This window comes from Pyrgilauda ruficollis, unplaced genomic scaffold, assembly GCF_017590135.1.
Source record: "Pyrgilauda ruficollis isolate IOZ18807 unplaced genomic scaffold, ASM1759013v1 scaffold3, whole genome shotgun sequence".
NCBI lineage: Eukaryota > Metazoa > Chordata > Aves > Passeriformes > Passeridae > Pyrgilauda > Pyrgilauda ruficollis.
This window is the reverse complement of record NW_024524377.1, coordinates 12,251,665-12,274,464: the sequence shown is the minus strand read 5'-3', so window position 1 is coordinate 12,274,464 and position 22,800 is coordinate 12,251,665. Positions and strand designations below refer to the sequence as shown.

Genomic DNA, 22,800 nt, shown 5'->3' with positions numbered 1-22,800 from the left:
AATACCTCCAGTTACATAGCATTATCATGGCCAGTCAAGAGAAGCACTAATTAGCCTGGCACAATAGACAATTGCATTCTCAGTTCTCAATGTCAGGAGAATGTCTCATTTGTACCTTTACAAGCTGTGTGAGGAGGAAGAGGGGAAAACAAAACCAGTTCTTCTCTGATGTAGTATAGCTCTTGACTAACCAGTTACTGCAGTACCTGCCTTATTTTTGTCATAGATCCATCTGGAAATGCAGAGGGACTTATTTTATTCACAAGAATATACAAAACAAGCATCTCTCTGATGAAGTCAATGAAACTGTATTGGTATGCAAACCAGCAAAAATAAAATCAAAATGCAACACATCACTTCTAGCATTTTTATCTTGATCTGAGATCTGCAATCACAGATGATGTCTCAGACCATTCACATGCAGCTGGAGTTGAGCAGTTTGGTCTGGCTCAGCTGATAAGAACTCAGTTCAAGACACAAAAACACCATTTAGGGAACTAGAGATAATAATTTTTGATTCAAGCTCACCTCTAAATTGACCTGATTCCCCCCTCACTCATGTATATAATACAGCTTTTAATGTCTTCTTCTCTAACAAAATTATTACATTTTTCTCATCCCTTTCCATCTCATGTACTTAACACTGCATTTTCATAGTTCCTTCACAGGTGGTCTCTGAGCCAGATATTCCTTCTGAGGCACAGAAAGGGGAAGGATGACTGTCCAAGAAGCTGTAAAAGATATGTTGAATCTACCAAAGGGCTCAAGAACTGCCCAGTGAGTTGCTCTCAAACAAAGGTGCACAAAAACTGAGCACAAAAACTGAGCAAGGCAAAGGGTGTACCAGCACTGAAAGATGTGTATGTGATGAGCAGCATTGAAAACTGGTGTTAAAGTCCTGTTGAAAACTCTGCTCAGAGAATTGACCTAAACCACCTCCCCGGGGGTAGAACTCAGCAAAATTACAAGTAAATCCCATATGTCTAATCACAAGTATCACCGATTAGCCACCAGAACATATGTTTGTTAGGATAAGATCTTTGAAATACTTTTATATGCTTTACTTTGCCAAGCAGAGGGCAACACCAACTGCAATGACACATTCCTTCTCTGTGTCCTCCATCAGCCACACTGCAGCAGGCAGCAAAGGGTGCAGGAACAACCCCTTGCACTGAAGCAATTGTGTCTGGAGACCTCTTGCAAGCTTATACCTATTTAAGCATGAACAGATTATTAGATTCCTTTGATAGTTTGGAAAATGTTTTTTTAGACATTTAAAAAAGCAATCAAGGGAGTGAAGGACTGGTTGAAAGGGATTATGTTCCCTTTGGGGTGAGGATCTCAGGCAGGTGCATGAGACAGCAAACACCTACATACTGGGCTACAGCAGTGTCCTGCTTTTGGCTGGGAGAGAGTTAACTTTCTTCTTAGTAGCTGGTACATGGCTGTGCTTTGGATTTACTGTAAGAACAATGTTTATAGCTCACTGATGTCTTAGTTGTTGCTAAGTAGCACTTACCCTAAATCAAGGACTTTTTAGTTTCTGCCAGTGAGCAGGTGCACAAGAAGCCAGGAGAAAGCATGGCCAGAAGAGCTGACCCAGTGTGACAGAAGGGATATTCCATACCACAGAACCTCATGTACATAAACTGGGGGAATTGGCCAGAAGTTGCTGATCAGTGCTCAGGGACTACTGGGCACTGAGTAGTGCACAAGACAACTTGGTGCCAACAAAGAAGGAAAATCCTACAATGGGTTTTCTTAGGATACCAGACCACCACCTTGCTCATTGCTAGATCAACCAAGCACAGCTGCTCTCTTAGTCACACTACACAAAACACAGCTCCTCCCAGGCAACAGTGACCCCAAAAGCTCCAGAGGCACAGACTCTGCCCCAGGCCATCTCTTTTGCAGAGTAGGTGGAGCAGTATCATACAAACAGATTGAAACTTTTGTTTTAGGGTCACAATTTTATGTTGACATCTCTGCAGCCCATGCCAGCTTTTGTCTTGAAAGCACATGTTGGTGATGCTCTTTCCTTCCTCACGCCGATGGACAGATCAATATGAACCTCTTTATTAACCTAATTATAGCTGCAGGGGGGCTCCTTGCAGCTCAGGTTCATTTGTCTCCCTGTGATGTTAATACAATCAGGCACAAGGATCTCTTCATTAAAAGATCATCTATGCCTGATCTTATTTGAGCTATAAAAATCATTCCTTTGTCATACAAACTGTGTGGTCAAAATTGCAAGCTAAATGACTGTAACACAGGGAGCAGAGCTCAGCTCCAAAGAGCAGCTAGAAGAGGAGCTGTCACTAAGCAAACACAGCACTTGCACCATGGTTCAGATGGAGGATCTATCCACTGCACAGATAAATGGCCACTCTACAGTCAAGTACAGGGAGGAAATGAGGAGTACAGTGAATGTAAGGAGCAGAGTATCTGTGACAGAACCCAGAGCAGAGCCTAGCTCTGTCCTGTTTTATTTAGTCCACTTCCCTCCACCTCCCTACTACATATTCCTCCAGAAGTGCAAAAGACAGGGTTTGTTTGTCTAAAGTGTGGTCAAACAGACACTGTCCTCAGAGCAAAGGGCCACTTTTCTAAGCAGCTGGTGGCCCAGAGGGGATGAGGCCTGCAAGGGAGGCTGAGAGGTCCCAGAAAATGCAGCTCTAGGTTGGTACTTCACAGTCACCTCCTAGATGCAGCTTCAAGCTGGTCACCCTGTGAATACACACTTATACAAGAGCACATCTTCAGTGACACAGACACAGTCTAGAGATTAACAGCCAAGAGGAATCAGGTAGAGGAAGGACTTAAATTTGAAACTCTGTTATTGCTAGAAGATGCTTTAGCCTCTTGAGTAGAGCAGACAATAAGGGGGTAAGGGAACAGCAGAACCAGCCTGCTTCCACTGGATTTTTTTCAGATCTAACCCATTTTTGCAGACATCATTTGAGGACACCTACCCTTGAGGCCTGTGGGTAAAACACAGTTTCTTCGTTAATTTTGCAAGGAAATCAATGCAGCCTTGGCACACTGTAGCATGCACACAGAATATGCAGGCAGAGCACAGCCTTTGCCACTGACTGTGCCCCAGCCCAAAATGGGCATCTTCAAAATCCTCCACAGGAACAATCTTGTCCTGCCTACATCTGCATTTCTACCAAAACTGACCTATTTGTGTGCATATTGCCTCTCAATATTTAAACCACTCAGCTGAAAAACAGGAGCAATACCTTTTCTTTTGAAAACCTCAGGATGAAAGTAAGCTGTTACAGCACTCTCTGTGCTACTAGGTTATTAATAAACACACAAAGCCCTGAAATCTTTTTAGCAGATTCTCACTGAAAAAAAAACCCTTACCACCTGTATATGCTAGAAATTCAGCAGCAGGGAAACCTGAATCCTTGGTGCATTACTCACAGAAGGCTCTGGACATGAATTAAATACATATGCTTGATACCATAACTGCTCATATAGCAGCACCATAATGTGAGGTTTTCTCACATTATCATCCAAGATGATTTTCAGGAACTAGTGATCCCAAGAAAACTTAGGGAGAGATAATTATAGGTCACCAGGTTGACACTGCTCAGAGAGCAGAGATTAGCTGTACAGCAAGATGAAAAGCTATAATGGAGCAGCCTAGCACAACAAATTGGCAAGAGGTCTACCATACAGCATTGGAAAAATAGTTATGTCCCCAAAGAATGGTACCTTGGAGCCTCACTGGTACCCTTCCAAAGAGGTGACTTTTGAAAAGCCATCACAACAGAAGGATTTGAGGGGTCTCATTCCAGTCCCCAAGAGTCAGAATCAGAAGGCAATTTCCTACAATTAATGGTTTTGCCTCCCAAACCTGGAAGTGCAGCACACATTGCTGATTTTACCTGAAGGAAAATGGCTGGGAATGAAGCACAGCTGCAAAACAGGCTGGAGAGGGAATCATATGGCTTGGAGCTGCAATTTAGCAGAACTTTTTCTTCAGCTAATATCTGACTTCAAAATGTAAATGCTTTTTGACTTGCCTTTTCCTTCTCCCTCTCTCAGTTGTCTTGATGCCTTTAAATCATGAAGGGAAAAATTCATGCTCCACAGACATGCCTGGCTTGTTGGGTACCAAACAAATCCCCAAAAGGGTCTAGAGGAAGAGCATTCACAGCACTTGTGCAAGCTTCCCTGCACCCTGCCACCAGAGCATTTAGAACCTGATCAACCAGGCTGCCAGTTCTAGGTGTACCTGGGGATTTTGCCTCAGTATCATCTGTGCAGTCAAAGCTACCCAGAGGAAAACTGTGATGCAATGAAGACATCACCTTCTGTCCCATTGGCTGGTTTTGTGCTGTCTCTGAAAGTACACAGAAAATCCTCAGAGACTTTAGGAAATCTTTGTACAACAAAGACTTTGCCAAGGGTATCTTACCTTCAGATGCAGTTGCTCTTCTAAGAATTGGAAAGTGGAGTTGACTGTTTCTTTAAAGAAACATTGAAGAGGGGCTGGGCTAGATGACTTCTCAAGGCCCCTTCCTGTCACAGCACATGCCACAGTTGAGAGGGCCACGATGTACAGAGTGTCACCATACAATATCAGAAGGCTTCAACTCCTACAGAGTAACACCACAGCACTTCAGAAGCATCAAGCATCTGCCCTTCTTGGTCTTTAGCCCGTCCTTTTATCCCCCTCATGTTGATGCACTGCCCCTGTGTCCCCTCTGTTCCCTTTGGTGGTTGGTCAGTGCCCCTGGGCACCCCATGGCTCATTGCTGTCAGTGCTGCTCAGCTGCTGCTCACAGCTGTGCCCACTGGGGATGAGGCTGGGCCACAGCCCCACTCCCAGTTACCACAAACAATGTGCCTATCACACCTTCCAACCCAAACTATTCTATGACTTAAAGCCTAATAGAATTACATCCCAACAATTCCTGCCATTCTGCAGCTACTAAGTGAATGATAGAACCATATTTTCTTCAGTTTCGCTCGTCCCATAGGATGAGTTTTTGTACCAGCCACAAACCATTTGCAGCCTGACCTAGAGCAATTTTTCAAGATCAGATACTAGCAACTTAAAGACCAGATTCCATCACAAGGAAGTTCCTGCACAAAAACTCCAGCAATTAAACTTCAGAGGAGGATATTATTTTGCTTTGGATACCTAACATACGTTTTCTCTATGCAGTTGTGACTTGGTGTTTCAATTCTCTTTACTCCAAAATAAATCTCTGAAACTGCCCACATCTCTTCTGTGAAGAAGTAGATTCTGCAAAATAATCTTCCCTTGAGGACTACACAGCTGTCTAGGAGGTGAAGCTGGTCCTGCCTTCCAGCACACATTCAATCTGTAACATATATCCATAATGTGGTTCCTGTGATTTCCAGCAGCCCCCTTGGGTATGTGTCATTCTTGTATTTTAAGTTACAGTGACCTGTGGATAGCAAAAGGTCATTCTTGCATGTTTTTCTCTCATCATGTTTGTTCCTTTTCACATGTCCTCTGTCTCATCACAATTCTTACTTCTGAATCATCATCAGCTTTAGGTTAACAGAGATTATACACAATCTCATGTGTAAACTTTGAGCTGTGAGTAATTTGAATGCTAAAGCCTATATTGCTCCTATTTCCTGAGGACTGCAGAGAAATCTCTTGCAGACAAACTACAACACAATTACATCTTGTCTTGCTGGACTAACCCTATTCCTTCTACATTGATTTTGTCACTGCTGCCCGAAGGGAACTTCATGACCATTTGCATTTTTAAATAGGTCAGTGTGTGTGTATCTGGGAGAACCGTAAGTAAATGCTCATTATGTAAAACAGATCATTCTTTCTGGAATGTGAAAAGAGATATAGAAAGGCTGTTCTTTCCAATAATCAGCTTTGAAACCTCATCTGTTTCCTCTCCTTGCCTTTCAAAGTCATTAAGTGGAATAACTGCTACTCCATTTCTCCGGAATACCTCAGTCTTTGTCTGTTTAATGTCTGCTTCCCATATATTCCTGGTGCCTGTGGGACACTTAATGGAACTCCCACTGTTCCATTTCTCCTCAAGACTAATGATCATGCTCTCCTCATGCCCAGGGAACATCACAATAACTCACTTTTTTTTCTTCATTTATTCCCATCCCCCCAAACCTTCTGTCATAAAACTTTTGCACTGACATACCTTCTGTATATGAAGTCTCATCCAACCAAAGTCTTATCAAAAGTCTTTCATCTGCCTTCCCTGGGAGATATCATAAGTAAACAACTTTCCCCAATTACAGAGGGAGAATAATCAACAGGTAGAGAGATTTTTGGTCAGAGCATGGTGCTAACACCACCAAGGTTGTGGGTTCACTGCCTGTATGGGCCACTCACTTAAAAGTTGGACTTGATCACCCTTGTGTGTCCCTGTGAACTCAGGATATTCTGTGAAACTGTGAATAAATGGTCCCTAATGAGCCTTCAACAGAACTAGGAATAAAACCCTACTGTTGCTGTCCTCAACTAGTGAACCATATTAGCTCTCTTATATTCTTAGAAAATAAAAACAATGAGAAAATTTTAATGCAGCTATGGAGGACATAGCCTGTTTCTCTTACTGTTTAATTTACAGGTTGATTTAGATGGAATCATTGAGGATTCACCTGTTATAGAACTCACCTCTTCTGGAGCACCTCCTTTATCTTCCAAGAAGCCTGACCACCAGCTCTCACAGTTCTGAGCCACCCCTTGTGACAAAGCCACAGACCCCTTACAAACAACATGCAGAAAGCCCACCCAGCTTAGTTATGCATATGGTCCCTGTAAGTGCAGGTGCTCCCAGGTTTTCCTTGTTTGTTAGCCAGCAAAAGTACTAAAGACAGAAACCTTCATTCTCTCTGCCTCTTCAAGGCATATCTGCAGTAAGTGCATTATCCAAAGATAATGTTACTGTTGCTACTAATCAATGGCTTAATAGCTACAAAACACACTGATAGTCCTGGCACTTTAAGTGATAGCATATGCAATTTCCCCATCACCAAACCAGCTTTCCTTCCCAAAATCTTTATCCCTCTTACTCAGGGAGAAAAAGGACATACTTGCTGGCTGATGTTATCTCTGATGAATTCCCCCCAGCCTGCCCAAGAAAATGAAGTGAATCAGCAAGTTGAGCTGCTAGAAGATCAGATGTTAGTTAAAGGTGGGATTCAGATGACATACAAATTTGTACAGTACCCAGCACAGTTCTGTGAAAGGTGGATTACTATCATTTATGCTATGCTCTTCTTGGAGAGCATTTAGCTTTCTAAACCTTGGTGTTAAGCTGAAATGTAGAGATCCTAAAGGTGGCAACTACTGAAAGTTCCCAAGGAGTAACAGGGAGGAATCTACATCACAATCACTAGACAAAGTTCATATGATTTCTCAGCTCACCTTTGCTGAGCCATTTTCATCCTTTGCAAGCAGAGAAATTACACCGTCTCAACATTCAGGACAACTGTGGACTAGGAGATCAAATTCACACAGGACTCACACAGTATTAAACCATCACAGGAAAATGTTCTTGCTAGGCTCTCATCCATTCAGATCAGGACCTTCAATGCTGGCCTGCTCGGGACCAAAGAAAAAAAATTCTTTCCACCCCACTCCCTCCTTTTTCACTAAGTAAAGGGTCCCTAAGCATTCTGATACAGTTCCTGTAACTCTTGTGAAAAGTCAGCATAGGGGCCATTTGTTCACACTGCAGATGTACTCACTCCATGGGGAGAGAACATTTGTCATTTGACTGCTTGCATTAGCAAGCTGGAGAAGGCATTCTCATACATTCCAGTCATATAAAACTCCAGCAATCAGGTACTAACAGCTATTTTACCTTTCTTTTTCTAGCATTATGTCTGATCCACATGCTTCAGGCAAAAATACCCGCACCACAGTTGGTCTCCTCAGGGGCTTGTGCTCCTCTTATGCATTGTCTCAGACAGCAGACAGAAAATGTTTCTAGTTATACCCTACATTGGAGGTATTTCTGTTTTCTGATAATATCTTGAAAGCTGCAAGATTCACTCCCTTCTGGAGGAAAAGAAAATGACAGTTATTATTGCCTATTATTGTATGTTAAAATAGGAAGAAAGGATGAGACAGAGTTGGAACTCAGTAAGACCATGAAGAAAAACAATCCTTTGGTTTGATATATTTAAAGCAACAGTGAATATATTTCCATAGTCAACCTAGTAACTCCATTATAGAGTCCCCAAACTTTCACAGTAGTCCATACAGCTGACTTGGTGCATAGGGAGAGGTCCTAAGAATTAATACACCAGTAAATATATATGTGACCAAACCTGAGTACTTTTTAGTGCTGTGGAATAATTCATTATTTGGTAACAGTAAAAAGTACTCTAAGTATTTTAGGTTGCTGGCAAAACAGGTGTTTTGATGGTCAGCTGTTGAGACTTGTACTGGGGAAGCATCAGAAGGAACAGAATTAATTTTACTATGTCTTAGTCATGCTGTCTTCACAAAGTTTATTGGGAAGAAGCAGATTAATTTCTATCCAGCTTAAGTCACTAAAGTACAGTATGTGCAGAGTCAGATGAGCAAAGAGTCTATTTTAAGGTACTCATCTCACAGATGCACTAAAGTTATGCTTGGTTTGTAAAGACAAAATTGAGAGGTTTTCTAGTTCCTGTTTAGATATTTTCATAAAAGCAAGCATTATTCCAGCACAGTAGAAGAGGGAAGGTAGAGAGGGACATAATCTTTCCACTTACCAGAACTTGCTGCATGGGAAGATACGATCAAACTTCAAGCTAAACTTTGTTCAAATGTTTTCCAAGTAATTTTCTTGTAAAGAGTATCTCTATGCCAATTTTTTATGCAGAGTTCAATGTGGGTTTTGATCCTTTGGGAAAGGTATGAAAGGCTAAAAATCACAGCCTTGCCTTTTAAAATGTATCTATTTCAGACCTTCATATCAGAATATAATAGTATTACAAAAGAAAAGTTCACCTGTTCTGGTTTCCTTTAGTTTTTTTAATGTGTGGTAATCTATTCCTCTAAAATTTTCATGTAAGAATAGAAGAGTCCAAACTGGTACAGAACTTCTTCTAGAGCTGCCCTCAAAATAGTGCAGAGAAATGCTATACACAAACTCCACCCCCAGAAAGACAAGTCACCTCTTGCAGAGTCAGTGCTGCCTTACTTTACCAGCACCTTTAAGTGGTGAGGGTTTGCTGAAAGAACTGGTTTTTCTATGTGGTAGTTCTTCAAAGAATTAAGAAACAAAAGCCTGGGTGGGCCTCCAGTCCCCTGCTAGTACTGGGAACATTTTGAGTTTTTAAAAAATCTTTGTAACCTACATCTCAAAAGAGACACAAGAAAACTTGGAGGTTTCCTACATCTGACATTCCCAAGTGCTCCCAGCACTGTGCTCCACTACTGTAATGGTACCAAGAGAAGAATGAAGATGGAAGGGGAAAGGAAGCAGAGCGAAAATGTAGTGGAAGTGAGTTTTCCACTGTCAAAAACCAACAGCTAAATTTAACTGCTTATTTCACACTGACAGTGGTGAGGCTGAACAAATCCAAACCCACCCTACAAGAACAGCAGTAACATCTAACAGTGTTTTTGCCAGCTTAGCAACATGCCAAGTCAAAACTCTTCTTTCCAGATTATCTCCAACCCTACTGAGATCACAAGGGAATTCCTCCCTTGCCTTTTATCGTGTGCAAATGCAGACTACAAAAATGGCCTGTGTCTTTAGAATTCACAACTGAGATAACTGATTCTCCTTCCTCATTTTCTAATTCCAAAGATCCTGCTCCAACATCAAACAGACAATTCTGTCAAAACCCAAATACCAGGAAAGTCAGCAAGATGCAAATTCACTCTGGCAACTAAGAGACCACAGTGCAGCAGAACAGGTCTCTTCACATTAGAAGTGTTTTGACGGCATGTGTAATACTTCTGTGCCACATTCTAAGGGTAGAGATGAAGCCTTGCTTTCAGAATTCTCCAAACATGTTGACATCATACTGTTGACCTGACATTCATTTCAACCTGATTAATATCACACAACTCTCAAGTCTTCAACTATGTAGCATTCTAGAAGTTATTTTTTATTACAGTGGCATATTGACAACTGTCCAAGAGGACAAATGTGGTTTCTGAGTACAAAAGGAATGAGACCAAACTTGAGAACTGCATAATAGGTAGCAGACCTCATTACCCAGTGACAGAGCAAAATGCTTTGTGCAGAATTGATGTAGCCTAGATAATTACAGATTCACAGTATATTGTAACCAGAAGTGTCTTACTCTTCCTCTATGACTCCCAAACCCAGTATTTTGTCCTTTTCTGTGGAGTACTCTCAGTTCCATGCTATGGTCCCAGCTCCCTCACATATTACTTACCCTTTCTGGTATAATACTTTTGGATATTCTCCACCTCACCAAGTCCACACTGCAAAATATTTTTTTTTAGTCCACACCCCGCTTCTAATTAAGGAAGTCTTCACAGTCTTCTTTTTTGTAGATGCTCTGATAATTTCTCTGCCTATAAAGTACATTATGTTCTGCTGCTTGCAGGAAAACAAATGCACTTTATGTTTCCTTTATAGCTGCTTTTGAAGTGAACAACTAACTGCTCCAGTGCTTCTGAGGACTGGTCAGTGTGGCAATTGAAAATGAGAATTCTCAGTGTAAACACTGAGTCAGCCCACTAAACAGTAAGTCAGACGTTGTAACTGAAAATGTGAGCTTAAACTAATTGCAAGATCTCTTCCAGTCATTGAATGAGAACATGAAAGCTGGCCCTTTGCTAAAGAACAAATGTAAAATCAGGCTGCTGGTGTGACAGACCCTCACCAAGATCAGAAGCTTCTGAAGACTGAACTCAGAAGCCTGGGCAGAATGAAAGATGCTTTTCTTGCCTTCCAAGAATTCACTTTTATTTATTTTGAGTCATAAATTCTCATTCCTCTTCTCAGTACTAGCAACTCAATCACCACATTGAGCCTACCTGTACATATTGTGCTGTACAGGTAGCAAGAAGATCCATGCAGCAATTCTCCATGAACGAAATGTATATTCCTTGACAGAAGCAATACACTCTAGAAATGTGGTCAACTAAATCAAAAGAAACAAAGTAACTCCATATTCCGGTCACCAGATTCTATATTCTGTGTGGTCTTGACCCAAGATTTTCTCATCATCACTGCAATATAGTAAAAACTACTGTACTGGGGTGTTGCAAAGTTTAGAGTTCATAAAGAATAGAATAAGTATACTCTGCTTCTGTGAAGGGAATTTTGATATTCAATGTTTGCATTGTAGGCCCAGAAAAGGGGCTTTTGATAGTTTCCTTTAGGTACTGCATAAGTAGTCACCTGATTTTAACAAACATGGCTCTGAAGACAAAACCCGACCTTTAAAATGTTTTTATTAAACAAAAAAAATAAAGTGTAAAAGAAACCCCCAGCCAGTATACTCCATATATTGGCCTTTAAAACACTGATCAAATAATCCTTATTTACAGTTGAAAAAAATATCTTCTGGTGATACAAAAGCTACAAAGGTCTGCATTTGCAGATGCCCCCTGCCATCTGCATTTGAAAAATGCTTTCAACTCAGTCAGGACAGGATGTAAAACAGGAGAGAGTAGGTTGCTGTGTAAGGAAGTAGGGACAAAAAGCAATTGCTATTTCCCACACAGGAGCTGTTGGCCAGTATAAAGTGCAAATATTCCACAACATTTTGCAACTACAGATCATGATTTTTCCTTTTTTTGTGATCTTAATACCATTTTGCACAGTTTGTTTATACATTTATAATAATGAAACAACAGCTTTTAAAGGAATGAATCTGGTTCTAACAGACAAGCATGTGTGAAGGTGTCCTTACTGTCTCTTCAGCTCTGTAACCAGACTTGAATGTCTCTTTCTAAGCAGTATTTGACCAGTTTGGATTGCTCTGTGTAGACATTACTCCATCCTGGTTACCAGTATTAACTATTAGCACTTACCTATCACAGCTGTCAGTGCACAGCTTTGAGGGATTCTGCTCTGGGTTAGCAGCTCTCAGCAGTGTATGGAATGGACACAGAACTGATTCATTCTCCTTTTAGCACCAGGAGCATCTACAGTAATGGTACTAGTTAGAAGTCTAAAAAAAATCAAAAATCCCATCACATGAAACAGGAAAATGTGTAACAGAAAGGGACAGAGACCTTGGGCTGCTGCTGAGTTGACAGATAGAGAACCTGTAGTACAGAGATGACTGTAATTACAGATCTGGGGTCAGTGTGGCAAAATCAGCACACCTGGCTCTGCTATGTGCTTTAGAATCTGTTGTATTAATAGTTTGTATTTCAAACTATTAACTTCTGAGTCCCTGGCCTAGAATTTTTTCCCACAAGCCTCCTCACCAAAAGTGGTGGTTTTCATGGTGCTTTGTTGGGCTTTTTTTGCTCTATCTTGTTTTTTGTTTATTTGAGTTGGTTGGTTGGTTTTTTTAAAGCATGAAAATAACAGACTTTTCCCCTTCTGTAACAATAAACCTATAGGGTTACCTCCACTAAATATTCAGTATTACCTGGTAACCTTGCTGTGATATTTCTGTTTTCCTTCCCAGGCAATATAACAAGAATTTCAGGCATCAGAACAGATTCTCATTAAATTTAGTAGTGTTCAGCTTAAAGCTATACAAAGGACAAGCTAAATTCAGTTCTAAAGAAAAAAAAAAGAAAAAAAAAAGATGCCTTAAAGGTATCATTACTTCCCAAATACTTCAGACAATTTCAATCTTGTGTTCTAGTTTTGAAAGTCAGATGCCATTTATACCAGCTGGAAACGTTCCTGGGATTTCTGTTCTCATTTGAGAAAATAAAGATGGATGTACTGTCTTCTCATTAGCATCTTTTTTGGTCCCATCTCACAGAGACATCTCTTCCAAAACTTTGCTTCTATAGTCACCATGTATCAGTGGTCACATCATGTCCAGCTGCAAACAGAAGAAACAGATTTGAAAGAAGCAGTGTTGAAGTTATTTCTTACATCTGTTTAGTGCTGAGAAAACCAAGGAAATTTGGGAATCCTTATCATGTAACATAAATAGATTGCAAAGAATTCAGTACTAATCTTCCATAAGGTCCAAAAACAAACCTCATCTTCAATCATCTGTGCAATTTCTAGATTTTTTAGAGTACAGTCCAAATGTAGAAATCTGTCTGTTATCGAAGCTTCTTTAAAACCATCTACACCATCAGCTTGAGCCTTGGAGACAGATTTGTAATGAGTCAGCCTGTAAAAGATGGCTAAAATATTTATTAAAAAGCCTGCTATCCTTGAATTTCAGCAAGCCTATATAGAGAAGTTTAATTCAAAAAATCAAAACATCTTTTTAAAAATGTTTTTTAGTCTTTAACCCACATAACTAGCTGTTCAAGATCTATAAACCTTTTAAAATGCTATTATAGTAAATTATACCAATCCACTGTTAAATGAATGGCTCACTGGCTCTTTTGATGCATAATAGAGGACACATTTCACCCCTGTAAACACCTGTGTTACTACATCACACAGTATTTGCCATCATGAAATTACACACCTGGCTAAGTTTTACAACAGCAAGTAAGTAATTTCATGTGCCTCTTCTGATTCAATTCCTTAAGTGTTGGCTAAGTCATGCACCCTAATATCTACTGCTTTAAGAAGCATTTGGCTCCCTTGTTGCACCTTTCACTTAGAGCTTCATTCTAAAGTAACCGTACTAGTTACACACAACATCTTTATGGTACTCACCAGATCATCAACATCACCACCTTCATCTGTAGGAGGCAGAGTTTCATTTTTCTGTTCTTTTGGAGCAAAAGTATTTATGTGATACTGACAAAACTGAGAGCCTTCTTTAATGTTAAATTAACAGAATGTCTCTTCTGTATATCAAAACAAAGCCACCTGAAATTAAAAACCAGGAAGGAAGTGTTTTCTGGTTTCCACCATCCAAAACCATATTAAACTACAAAAAACTTTGTAAGACTTGCTTTTAAAGGATTTTATGGTGAAGTGTGTCAAAAACCAGACATAAGGATACAGTTCTTGAGACAACACATTGTTAGGCTGTAGAACACCCTGTGACAAGGATGCTGCAAATACTATTCCCTAGACTTGGGGGGAGATAAAGATGCATAGAAGAGAAATCATTTGAAGTCTACTAAGCCCACAGAAACAACCTCAGGCATGAGAAGTTTTTGAGGCATCAGCAGCTGCAGCCTGGGACTATGCATTTTTCTCTAACCATCCCTTTTTATCCACTGTCAGATGGGATTCTGGATTAGATGGAAATTTTATCCATTTCAGTTTGACCAGGTTTATGTTCTTCAAAAATATTGTGTGTAGCTACAAAATGCTCAGGGACAGATAACAAAATGCCCCCAATGATATGAGTACATACATGAGAGTGACCAAGGGCTTCTTTGAGACATTTCCTACATACAGCATTCTAGTTCTGTGTTGAAATTATAAGCTTCCCCATTTAATTTAATTAACATTTACCAAATGAACAATGATATGAATTTAAAAAAACCCCTATAACATACAAGATGGTTGGAATGCCAGTCTCAAAAATGGAAAATTCATTATGTAAAATTACATTGCCGTAGCTGCTGATACAACTTACCATATGCCCTTCACTTAAAGCATGACATTCATAAACAGAAGAGAAAGGTAAGTTGCTCAGATACTATAAAAACTGAAAACAAACATAGGCAATATCTGGAGTACAACCACCTCCAAATTATTTCACAGATTTTCTCTTAGCCTAAAAAAACCCAAAACACTAAAATGGTAGGAAAAAATGCAATACTTAACTCTTAATTAAAAAAGCATCCAGTTGTCTAAAAATCATAGTTACTACATTTTTACCAATATCCTTAATATAAATTTTTTTTTTCTTATTATTAAAATGCACTAGAACAAGTATACAGAGCCAGAAACAACCCTGTCCCCCGAGAAAACACAGGTATGAAGCTAAGGAGGAAAAGCCACATTTTTAGACTTGGAGTCCTGTCATCCTTAAGTCAGAAACAACTTGACTATTACTCCAGATGATGAAAGAGAACAGCTAAGCAGAAAATAGCCACATTAAACAGGTTATAAATACCTGCTTAGATAACTCTTTTGTGCTCCTAAAAGGGAGCTGCTGTTCAGCTGGGAACTTCAATTGTATCAGCCAGAGAGGTTGTAAGAGACCGTGGGATTAACATCTCAACAATCTCTGAGACCATGCATTTGTAGTGTGAAAAGCTTAAGCATTATTTTTAATAAATAAAATATTCTGATCATTCTCTAGAACCCCAGTGACAGCTTTAAGCATGGGGTAGAACTCTAACTTACCTGATTCATCCTCTAGGATGCAAAGCCAATACATCATGTTTGGGTAACACCAAAGACAGAGGATGGGCAACCTCTGCCTCATTGTCCCAGTGACCAAAGGTCAGACCTTTCTTACATGCTAAGCAGCATTATCCAAGAGAAATACAGAAATCTCACTGCACAGACAACATTCATGTTCTAACATGCTGAGTTTAACTTATTGTAGAGATTCTGTAGCTGATGAAAAAGAAAAGGCAGGGAATGTGACAGAAGGAATTAGAATTTCAGGATGCTGTATGTCTGTTTATCTTTTTTGTTGGAAGAGTTCTTAATCGAGTAGTAATATAAAGCACATACTATGAAACTAAAAGCTCATGACATTTGTCAGCTCTGAAAGGCTTTTTGTGCCAGATCAATTTCCTTTTTTTCACATTTAATTAAGAGTCAATTGGTATTTCTGGAAGTAGCACATTTTTCAAAACTTTTACAAGCAGCTTTCTCATACTAAATTATGCAAAGAAAGCTAAAAGCTAGAGAAATGTACAATGAAGATTTGCAGTAAATTGAAACCTGAAGTTTCCATCAAATGCTGAATATCTGAAGTTGGGTTTTTTTTCTGAAAACCTGTTTTACATTTATGCAAAAGCAAATTACATATAATAGCTGTGCTGAAATCCATTATCTTCCCCAAAGCCACCAGAAAAAGCACTTGACATTCCTGCTCTTTTAACCTACCATCCTCATGCTCTAAAAAGAGTATCTCCACTATTACAGGGAAAAAAAATTTTCTCAGTGATAGGAAAATATGCATGCATAACCTACCTCAGGCAAAAAGAGAAAGGAAAGTCTGACCTGTCTAATAAGCAGCCTGGTAAGTCTTCCTTTTTCCTGCAGACAGCAACCCTATAAAACCTGTAATCTTACAGACAAAACAGTCTTGCAACTACTAGCAGCTAGTAAACAGCACATAAGAGAAAGGGCTTTTGTGTCACAAAGAACAACACTGACAGACAGCCCCATGACCTACAGGCTTGCACATAACCTCTACAGAGGTGAAGAAAACTTGCATCTTACTCTGTTGGGAGATATTTGAAAAAATCTAATATAACCCTTAAGCGAAGGGTATCACCTTCAGTACAGAAAATAAATGAACCACTTTTGCAATCTGCTGTAGACCTAGGAAAATGCTGGCTTTGTATCACACAGGAAAACTGCGGCAGGGTTTAATTGGACCAGAGAGGACGAGATTTTATAGCAGTCCCACAATACCAAGATAAAATATTCTATCCCTGCAGATCTCACTCCAAGAATACACAGTCTTGCAGTTTCTTAATGAAAAAGTCATATGAGCCCTTAACAGCCAATGGGAATTACGGTTCTGGGTTTGGATTTGGACAGTGTGTGGGGAGATGCTTATCAGTCAATATCTGGAATTGCCAACTGCTTAGTTAGCAAAGAGATGCAATCCAATTACTCTGGAAGTTCAGGTAACTGCCATATTAGAGAACTGTGGTGCTAAACTGATTTCATGCAATGTCTCATATTTCTCCAGTTTAATGGGAAGATATAGCTATTGTATGACCTTCAATCAGTCACAAAATGACCTTCAGTCACAAAATAGTTTCCTGTATTGCAATAAATGGTGATTGCAGGATGATGGTAAACAGAAATGTAAATTTGCAGTCAGCCTATAAATGCCTTCTCCAGCTTAGCCTGGCAGGTGTGAATCCAGTCCTTGATACTCTATTATTTGTGCTGCATTCCTATGAAGGCACAGTATTTTTTAGCCACCACAAGCTCACAGTGAAGACAATGGTATGCTGCAAGGTCTTTGTGGTTAGCAGAGATTTTCTTAAGGAACAGTGGCTATTTCACATTAGCACATTTTTTGAGCATTAGTGGTAGTTTCAGACTAGAAAGTACAGTTCTCAAGAACAATATTGTCTTAGGAAGTTTCCAAATAAATTCATAGCACTTGAAAGTAGATAAAAAGACTGACACTCTTTAAAACCACCACTGGGGGAAAAGTTGCTCTATACCTTTATGTGTAATGATAAATAGCCAGTAGGTCCTTCATGTCTAGAAAAATGATCATACTCTGTCATTTGTATCCTGCATGTGCGCTCAGCTTTCTGGACTCCTAGTTTGTTAGCTTTTCATTTTCATGAAATTTCTGTGCCTTCTTCACCTTGAGGTAAATTGTTACAGATGAAAAAAAGCAGTTTCTAAAATACAACCTTTTTCTACTCATTAACTAAATCATAGAGAACCTACTTCTACCCACTTCCAGCTATTGCTTACAGAAGGCCTGGAAGCTGCAAAAATCAATGTGGCATCTTTTATAAAAGCTACTTCTGTGCAAAATGGTGATTTTAGACACAGTCTTAATTTCAGAGGGGGTATGTGATACAAGGACCTTTTTCCTAAACTAGCAGCCTGGTACAAAAATATCCATCTTATCCTCTCCACACAAATATAATTTTTGACAGCAGCTCTGAATTCTGCTTCCTTCCAAAGAGAAGGCACCATTCTGCCTGTTACAATTCAGTCCTTTGTAAATGGGACATCCTTCATTCATCTCTGTAGTTACTAAAATGCTACATATCTATAGAAATTATACCTGTAAATAGTCCAAAACTCCCATTTCCAAAAGGATCTAATATGATCACCAGTAATACCCCCAGCATCACCTATGATGTTCACCAATCCACAAGAGCTGCACAAAGTTAAAATATTGGTATCACTGCATGTATGATGAAAACTAGCCTCAACAACTTGAACTGCTGGAGTTCACAAAACCTTTCAAAAAAAGTATCAGAATTTTGAACTCGTGCTACCAGTAAGAACATATTTCTTTCTGTGAAGTTCAAGTATGTAAATAGTACTCTGCTGTTACCTTACATATGTAAAGAGCACTCTGCTGTTGCACTGCACTGAGTTGCTGAAGTTCCTATTCTTTGTAGAGGATATTTTCAGATCATTTCAATACATGCTACTTTTTAAAGACCAATTACAGTACAACTTGTATTACATGCTAAGGCATTTTTGCTCTGAAATGCAGAAGTTTCAATTGCGTGGCAAATGAACATTCTTATTTCTTCATATGGATCTTATTTCTTATTAAATCTTTCAGCTGAAGATTTATCCACGTGAGAAAGTCTTCAGTTCCACAGCAAGGGCTCTATACAAGCAGATGCTCATTAAAAAAACGATACCTTCTCAGCCTCTTCACCTGTCACCAAACTTCCTTCCGCTTCATCTTTAGTGATCAGAGAAATTCTTTCTGAAAAAAAAATTACATAAAAATATCATTAGAAGGCTTCCTAAAAATTCACCTAATGTTAGAAGTGAAAGAAATGTTCCACATTCCAACTTCTGGATGTGTCATCATCACCAGCAAAAAAAAAGAGTATCACTCAAAGGAAAATGTGACTTGCATAAATGAGTCAGCTATGATATAAAATACAACATAAAAATAAATTAATGAGCATATTCATAAGCTTGTGGAAGTATCCATTTAGGAAACTGCTAATATTGTGACAATCAAACTAATGAGACACTGAAATCATAGATCACAGATGAAATGCTGAAAATCTATTAGAAACTGCACTATTAGTCATTCACAGCATGCTCTCAGGTCCTCAGAAAAAATTAACTCCTAGCATTCAGACGCTTGTGCTGTGATTACCTAGTCTGACTACCAAAGTGCTGGTCTTGCTCCACTTTGCTCCTTGGTTGTGCCAGCAGCACCACCCTGTGTAGTGATGTCCCACCCCCCTAAAAAAATCTTCAAAACATAAAATCTCCATTTATTTTGACCCCAATATTTTTTTCAGTCTAGTTCATCACTTAGCCATAGAAATACTTGTGCCTGAACAAGCAGATGTGGGTATGAGAGCAAAGAAAAGGAGACTGATAAAAATTTCAGCAGCAGTGTAAGAGTAGCATCACCTTCATGAGCCCACAGAACCACATGGCAGGGTTTCATGAAACAAAGGAATTTGTCAAACAGATCTGCCTTTCTTTTGAACCACCAACTCATTAACTTACATCCATCTTCTTTTGGGGATGGCAGTTACTCATGACAAGACCCAATGCACATCACATTTGGTAGAAAAAAGGGGATGGGTCATGTGGCAAGAATGAGAGAAAACATAACTTTTGCTCTTGCTAGCAGCAAGTAAAAAGGCAATTTCAACTGCCTATTGAGAGCAGACAGATTATGCATTAAGCATCAAGATTTCATTTCACCGTGTTCTCCAAGGAAGATAATCTATGTTGTATGAAAATATAATTTCTCTCTGTATTTGTTTGGTTGATTATTTCCTCAAAAACGTAATTCAGTTTGTCAAAAACTCTGATTTATACTAACTAAAAATTATTCATGGCTTTGAAAGACCCAAGTTCGCTACTTTCAAAGTTTATTGGTTTCTTTTCCCAAATTTATACAGAAAAGGTCCCCTACAGCACTACTGAATACAATGTTCTTGTCAGTGTTGTCCTGTGCTGTTTTTTTCACATTGCTAAGCAAATTCCCATCCTGTAATTCAAAGTTGGACAAAGTAGACATTACAACATGTCTGGAGTTCATCACTTTGAATGGTACTACACAAAATCACATCACTGCATTTTATAGCATGCACCCTTAAGAGATACAGCTGGGCATTTAACAGATTTTCTTAGCATTGGTTCCAATTAAAAACAAGAGTATGATGTAAAAGATTTTTTTTTTTAGTACATTTTCTATTTGTGAAAATGTTCCTTTATTTATCACTTCTGTAGTCTCTGAATGTCTTTTAGGATGGCACTGCCTTGTATCTCCCAGTTTAATCATAGGTAGCTGTCATATTACCACATATTCTGTCCTTCAGGTTACTTAAATACAAAATGATCAGTAACATTTCAACGCTATCTATGACTTTTTGGAAGCTTAAACTGCAAGAATCTTTTTATAGCTCTACTGCATGAGTTTTTTCCATTTATTCTGAAATTCAGCTGAAATTGTGTCTTCTTTCCTTACCCCATAACATTTAATTTGTCTCTTCTTCCACAATTAATTTACCATTTCAACAAGACTTGGTAATGCGTTATGAATAATGCTGATAAGAAACTAGTAGTGCAGAAAAGGAAAGGAAGCTGCAACATGAAAGTTTTTTTTTAAACAGCTGCAGGAATGAAGCATATCAAAATGCTGCAGTGGGGTTAGTCTAAGTGTCCCACTGCTAATGAAGTTTTCTTACTTAATGGATAAATGCAATGCATCTAGAAATTGTCTAGTTTTTTTTAAATGCCATCCTACCTTGTACCATGACCTCCCAGAAATCAGATAAGGCTTTATCTTCCAACTTTGATTTCAGTGCTTGCAGAAAGTCATTAAAGCACTGCACCTTGGACAGCTGAAAAAAATGTAACAGCAACTGTAAGCAAGAAATATTGAAACTACTAAAGAGCACTGCAAGCTTAATTCTTCATGAAGATATTTAACATGGTGAACACAAAAGTCTCTACAGAATTTGGGTTTTATTTCTATTAAAACGGTGAGTTCTAAGGAAAGGTGAGCCACAAAAAGTGCCTCTCAGAATGCTAGAAAGACTTTCTTGTAACTAGTTTTGTTGAAGAAAATTGTAGAATTGCAGTTTTAACTAGTACAAGCATCAGGTCATAGGCCTTCTGTTTCATGTTTAAACAAAAACAAACAACAGCAAGTAATACCAGAGAGGCCAGTCCGACTCCAGTAACAATAAAAAACCCCATAAAATGCAACTCTGTTTCTAAAATTTGAAAGATATTTGAAGTATTTTTGCTGCAGCAATAAACTATCAAGCAAATAGGCCATCATGCTTTTAATTTGAAAGAGGTAAGAGTATTCACATTAACATACCTTCATGGCCTCCTCTCTAAAAACTCTGACACAGTCGATACCTTTCATGTAGTACTGGGAACCTTTATTTTCCAAGAACTGATCAATGCGGTTTATCAACTGCTGACTCACTGGAAGACAAGGAGAAATAAACTGATAAATAAATAAAAGAATGCACACTTTCAAGGAAAAAAACTCAACTTTTCTTTTATATCTCTCTTTTTCTACTCCACAGGCATATAAGTAGTTAATCATACCCACAATGCCTCAAGCTACGCAAGTTGATAATTTTTATATAAGCTAGTGACAATAATTTCAGCATGTCTTGGAAAAGCCAGATACACTAGGAAGAACCTCAAGCATGTCCAAGGCATACTTTTCCCTGAAAGTCAAGAAAAAAAAGCAGTGGCCTAACTTATTTGATAAAAATTTGGAATCCTAAAGCTTAGGGAGGTTAATGTTCTACAACACAATTGTATCCCCTAAACATCCTTTGCAATTGATGTATATTTCAATAAAAGCATTAAATTTATGAGAAAGGTGTAATAATGTCAAACCAACATGTGTGGGGTTAAAAGACCTTGCTGTTATTGACATCAGAGTATGTCTTGTCTCTTGTACAGGTAGTTCGATAATTTTTCATCAGAGCAAGAAGGTTTATAATTATAGAGATTATGAACTGTGAGTGCCTGACAGAAAGAAGCAGAGGTAAACAGTGAGACCTGTTTACCTCAAGAAGGGGAACAAGTTTTACTCTTACTGTTGAGCTCCTAAAAGGTAGGTAGCTGTAAACCACTGCAAACAGACAAGAGAAAACGTCACCTAAGAGCTCTGCAAATCCCAACTAATTTCTGCTAGATTTTAGTAATTTACTTTCTCTTCATGTTTACTTACAGTCAAGGAACTGTCCAATTTTACCCTCTGGCAAACACATCAGTCAGGGAAAAAACAAGTGTGAGGAGGATACAAGAGTATCTATAAACTCAGAAATATTGTGAAAAGAATGAATAGGGAGTTGATAGCACCCTGCCTCTCTCAAAACAAGAGCCAAGACTTGGATTAAGAACAAACAATACAACTGGATCTTTTGAAACATGTATCAGCAGCTAACCCCTTTACCAAAGGCTGATTTAAGTTTAAACAACTTAAATGTTTGAAGAAATTCTTAGAATTGTTAAAAGAGGATATCTGTCAAGGGAGATTAACAGTGTTGTTGCCATGGAGGAAAAAGATTGAGGAAAGCTTTCTGACCAAGTCACAGCATCTGCCTGCCTGGTTCTTGCACTGTTAAAGACCAGTGGATTAGCAGAACCTTTCCCCTGATCTATAGCCCTTCCCAGCTCCAGATGTTATGGGCATAGACATCACTTCAAGAATCTCAGCTATGGAAGCATCAACAAAGAAAAGCACCTGCCAGAGTGGTGGAAAAAACAAGAAGAGAACACACCAAGAAGGAAATATTGTTTAAGTACAGGGCTCCTCTCTGCTCTTGTGAGTATGCACAGCACCAGCTGTTATATCATTTTCTATAAAATGCCTAATTGAACTGAATCTGAAGGACAATCTCTCTGCATAGCGTGAAACAAGGCATGTTTGATATTCTCC

General features: G+C 39.0%; 1 protein-coding gene across 1 annotated transcript in view; it reads right to left on the bottom strand.

Moving 5' to 3' along the window:
• Positions 1 to 11,394: 11,394 nt before the first annotated feature.
• Positions 11,395 to 22,800, bottom strand: part of XRCC5 (X-ray repair cross complementing 5) — a 50,004-nt gene continuing 38,598 nt past the window's right edge. The window contains exons 17-21 of the mRNA XM_041473447.1: positions 21,217 to 21,326; positions 20,635 to 20,731; positions 18,551 to 18,618; positions 13,764 to 13,856; positions 11,395 to 12,963 (exon numbers count right to left, since the gene is read on the bottom strand). Coding sequence (XP_041329381.1) covers positions 12,949 to 12,963; positions 13,764 to 13,856; positions 18,551 to 18,618; positions 20,635 to 20,731; positions 21,217 to 21,326 — 383 coding nt within the window. The 3' untranslated portion in view covers positions 11,395 to 12,948. The remainder of the gene's footprint in view (positions 12,964 to 13,763; positions 13,857 to 18,550; positions 18,619 to 20,634; positions 20,732 to 21,216; positions 21,327 to 22,800) is intronic.